Raw genomic sequence first — 3,772 nt, 5'->3', positions numbered from 1 at the left:
TGGCTGTACCTGCCTCTCCCTGGCCAATCCGAATCACTGAATCTCTCTGAATCAGCGCTGAATTTTCCTAAGCTGATTTGGCCAAATCAATTCAAGACAGTGATCCAAATCTCCAAATTGAATCACTGTCCTCCAAATCAGCTGCATCTGAACTGAATACTTCCCTATTCACACAAGCCTATTCGGCATTGAAATTGTTGTGAATTTGGTACTGCTGAAAATTATACTATGTTTCCATTTCCCTAAATTAGTAGCAATTGTTGTTCTTTTAAAAGCTAAAAATATTGAATTAGATTTTGGCATGTTTTGTTGAAGTTCAAAGTACTTTTGACTTTGTCAATCTAGAAAAATATTCATGCTAGTCTAATTGTGGTCAGAATGTGGCATAGAATGCAATATCAGTGTTTATTTCCACTGAAAACAAATAGTTTAATTTAAAGATGGATTACGATTTAAGGCCTACATTCCAAAAAAGGACTTTAGTGCTTCAAATGGGAATGAAATAAAACATTTTAAATTTAAGCACTTAAATCCATTTGCAAAATCCTCACTCATATGCTGCTTAACCCTGCAGCACCCCAACTCTGCAGGCCCTTTATAAATTTCAGCAGGTATGTCAAGTCCTGCTCCTAGGCATGCATACAGACACCTTAGCCTTGACTGTGCTGAGCAGCTCAGCACCCAGCTCACTCTTACGCCATGTATATTTCAACAAACTAGTCAACTGTCTCTCTGTTCCCTGAGAGGCTTGAATCTAATGGGCACTCCCAGAGGATACCTAAATCATGGTCCCTGCGTGCGAGGCAGTGGCAGCTGCTGCTTTTTCTTAAAACCCTGTAAGAGGAGAAGATGATTGTACTGCTAAAAATATACTGGTTTTATATAGCATATGGTCAAATGTATAAGGTAGGGTAGGGTGTGGGGTATGGTAAAAGCAACTCACCAAGGATTTGGGAGATCCAAATTTGAGACGATTAAAACCCACACCATCAGACTAAATAGATGAGATGTTGACTGGGGGACATGAGAAATCTCTTGAAGGGAAAGAGCAGAAATAGAAGGGTCTAAAGAAGTGTTCTTGTGAAGCAGCTAGGGGCAGCCTAAAGGATCCCTGATGGACATTATGGTTGTCTGAGTTCCCACAGTTGTTTGTTGTCTATTCTCCTCTTGATGACCATTTGTTCTGCTAGTAAAATAGATTATTTTCTCTCATTCTCCCCATACTTCATGCAGAGAGGAGGCTTGGGAATAAAAAAAAATGCAAAATTCCTTCTAATAAAATGCAAGTTGGATGCTAGAAGTAGGATAGAGATGAATGAGAGGCAGCAAAATGTTCTGTGAAGAGAATGTGTTACTTTTACCTTTATGCAGCCAGTCCTGAGCTCTCCTATAACATGTTGCTTATCCACATGCCCAGGCCATAGCCCTATCCAATTTCCCCTTTAAGAACATTCCCTACTATCAGAGTGTTTTCTTCTGCAGAATTGCTCCCAGGGTGCACTTCTCCTGGGCTTCCATCAATTTGCCTTGGAGAGTAGAGTGGGGAAACCTTCGGACCTTCATATGTTAAATGCCTTGTAATAAATAAAATTAGTTATATTTTTTCTTGCATATTGCTTAATGATGTGGATAAGTGCAATATATGTTTTCTCCAGTGATGTTCCCATCCTCTACCCATTAACATGGCAAAGAAAAAAACTATATAAAGTCTGAACCCAGAGAAAAGGTGTTCTGTAACAAGTTTCACAGGAAACCTCTAGGTTCTGCTTCATCCATATTCTGCAGTACATGTGTAAAGGACAGTTTTTATTAAGCACTACAAAGTTAAGCAGGAATATTTTGCATTTACAGCATTGCTACATATTAAATTAAGGTATATGTCTGTAAAATCAGATAATGTTACCTCTGTCTTCCAAAGTCAATGTACAATCTCCAATTTGTGTGAGCAAATATTAGTTTTTTTTCATATGCAAACTTATGCACAAACTTAAGGATACACATCTGTACATGAAAAAGTGTAGTCTTATTTTATAAGCTTTTTGGCTGCTAGTCTGCACTCATCTCAGATGAAAATGACTCTCTAGGGTTTCTGGGAAGAAATAAAAATAAAGGAAGATTTTTGGCAGGGAAACGTATTAAACCGATACTGCATATTTGATGACACTATCTGAAAAGTAGATTTTCTGATATTTCCAAGGAGTTTCATCCTGGTTTCATTGTATACAAAATCAAAATCATGCCCATTACTTCTGCAATGAACTTTACAAAGAAATACAGGCTCCCAGGTGTTTGTTAGAGTTTAACAGCTGCAAGGATACATTAATAAATTCTCATTTGTCCAAATACATTTTGTATGTATGAGTCCCATCACCAAAATGTACAGTGCTACAATTGACTAAATTGAGAAGTACATGCAAGGACTGTGAGATGGAAGCAAGTAAACTAGGCCATCTTTTTTTTCTAACTCAATTATACAGAATAATAAAGAAGCTCATTTAAAGTTGCATCCCATATTCTGGAAGCTATACATCTCTTGCAGAATGTATTGTACTGAAAATTTCTCCCATTATGTTTTGTGAACTCCATGGCATTTTCTGTTAAATCAGCAATGCAAGGTGCTGGCATTGCAAATGATCAGATACAGCATTAATAAAGCAGAACAGCTCAAGTCTACAGAAGAGGGCACACCAGTTTTTTCAGATCTATGTTGTCACTGAAACAGGTACAAAATCTGAGACTGACATCTGGAGCCAAGCATCCAAAATGGTTGAGATATTCCTGTTTTCTGTTAAATGAATGAGAGTAGAGTTTACTAACCAACTGAATACGTTTGCAGTAGTCTGGCGGGTGTCCAATATATGAACTGAGGAAGGAAAGCAGTTTAATTAGGATAAGCCTGAAAGCCCTGTAGTAAAACTAAAATTGTTGTTCACGTGTTGTGTTCTCCCTTTGCTTTCAGCAAACGGCAGTGAAGTTCACATTAGCAATGTGCGCTATGAAGATACGGGAGCATATACTTGTATTGCAAAGAATGAAGCAGGAGTGGATGAAGACATTTCTTCTCTTTTTGTAGAAGATTCGGCTCGGAAGACCCGTATGTACTGGAAAAATAGTCTCTCTTTTATTTATTTATTTATTTATTCATTTATTCGTTTATATTTCTTAGCTGTATGTTAAAAGAACATTAATACTGAAACATAATCAAATGTTAAATAATTATGTATCAACATCTAGATAGTTGGGAAGTATAAACAAGGAGACAGAAAGAAAGTTGTGAAAATCATTATATAAAAGGATCATTAAAAAAGGAAATGAGGTAATGTTAAATATTAAGTCTATTGAGAAGTGAAGTGACATTTCTAATTCATTTTGTAAACTGAACTGTCTTTTACATCAGTATTACAGTCTGAAAAGTTAGCCAATTCCTGGAAAATTTCTGTCTGCATATCTGAAGTGCAAAGTAGAAACATAGGTTACTTTCAGCTAACCTTCTCCCCCTCTGATTTTGGATTAAATTAAGGGGCAATCTAAGCCTCAATGTAGCTAGTGACCAGTCTGTTCTAAATTGCTGTAGTGGCTAACAGTTTCCGTGACTTGTGGTCTGACTCTGTGGGGGCATCTCTATGAGTGCACGTGTGTGGTTTGTGGCACGTCAAAGCAGTTTGAGTTGCCGCAAACTGCATGCGGCGCACGTGCTGCTGATTTGCTGCACAGTAGGGGGGTTTTTTTATACTTGGAGATCTCGTTGTAAAAAAAAAAAAAAAAAAACACC

The 3,772-nt window shown here is 37.4% G+C and overlaps 1 protein-coding gene across 2 annotated transcripts in view; it reads left to right on the top strand.

The window, feature by feature from the left end:
* Positions 1–3,772, top strand: part of FSTL5 (follistatin like 5) — a 777,648-nt gene that overhangs the window by 654,683 nt on the left and 119,193 nt on the right. For both annotated transcript variants that reach the window (XM_019521733.1, XM_019521732.1), the window contains exon 10: positions 2,960–3,094. In XM_019521733.1, the coding sequence (XP_019377278.1) occupies positions 2,960–3,094 (135 nt within the window). The remainder of the gene's footprint in view (positions 1–2,959; positions 3,095–3,772) is intronic.

This window comes from Gavialis gangeticus, unplaced genomic scaffold, assembly GCF_001723915.1.
Source record: "Gavialis gangeticus isolate Ggan-Ray unplaced genomic scaffold, GavGan_comp1, whole genome shotgun sequence".
Classification (NCBI taxonomy): domain Eukaryota; kingdom Metazoa; phylum Chordata; order Crocodylia; family Gavialidae; genus Gavialis; species Gavialis gangeticus.
The sequence above is the reverse complement of the archived record's forward strand: the minus strand, read 5'-3'. Positions and strand labels throughout refer to the sequence as shown.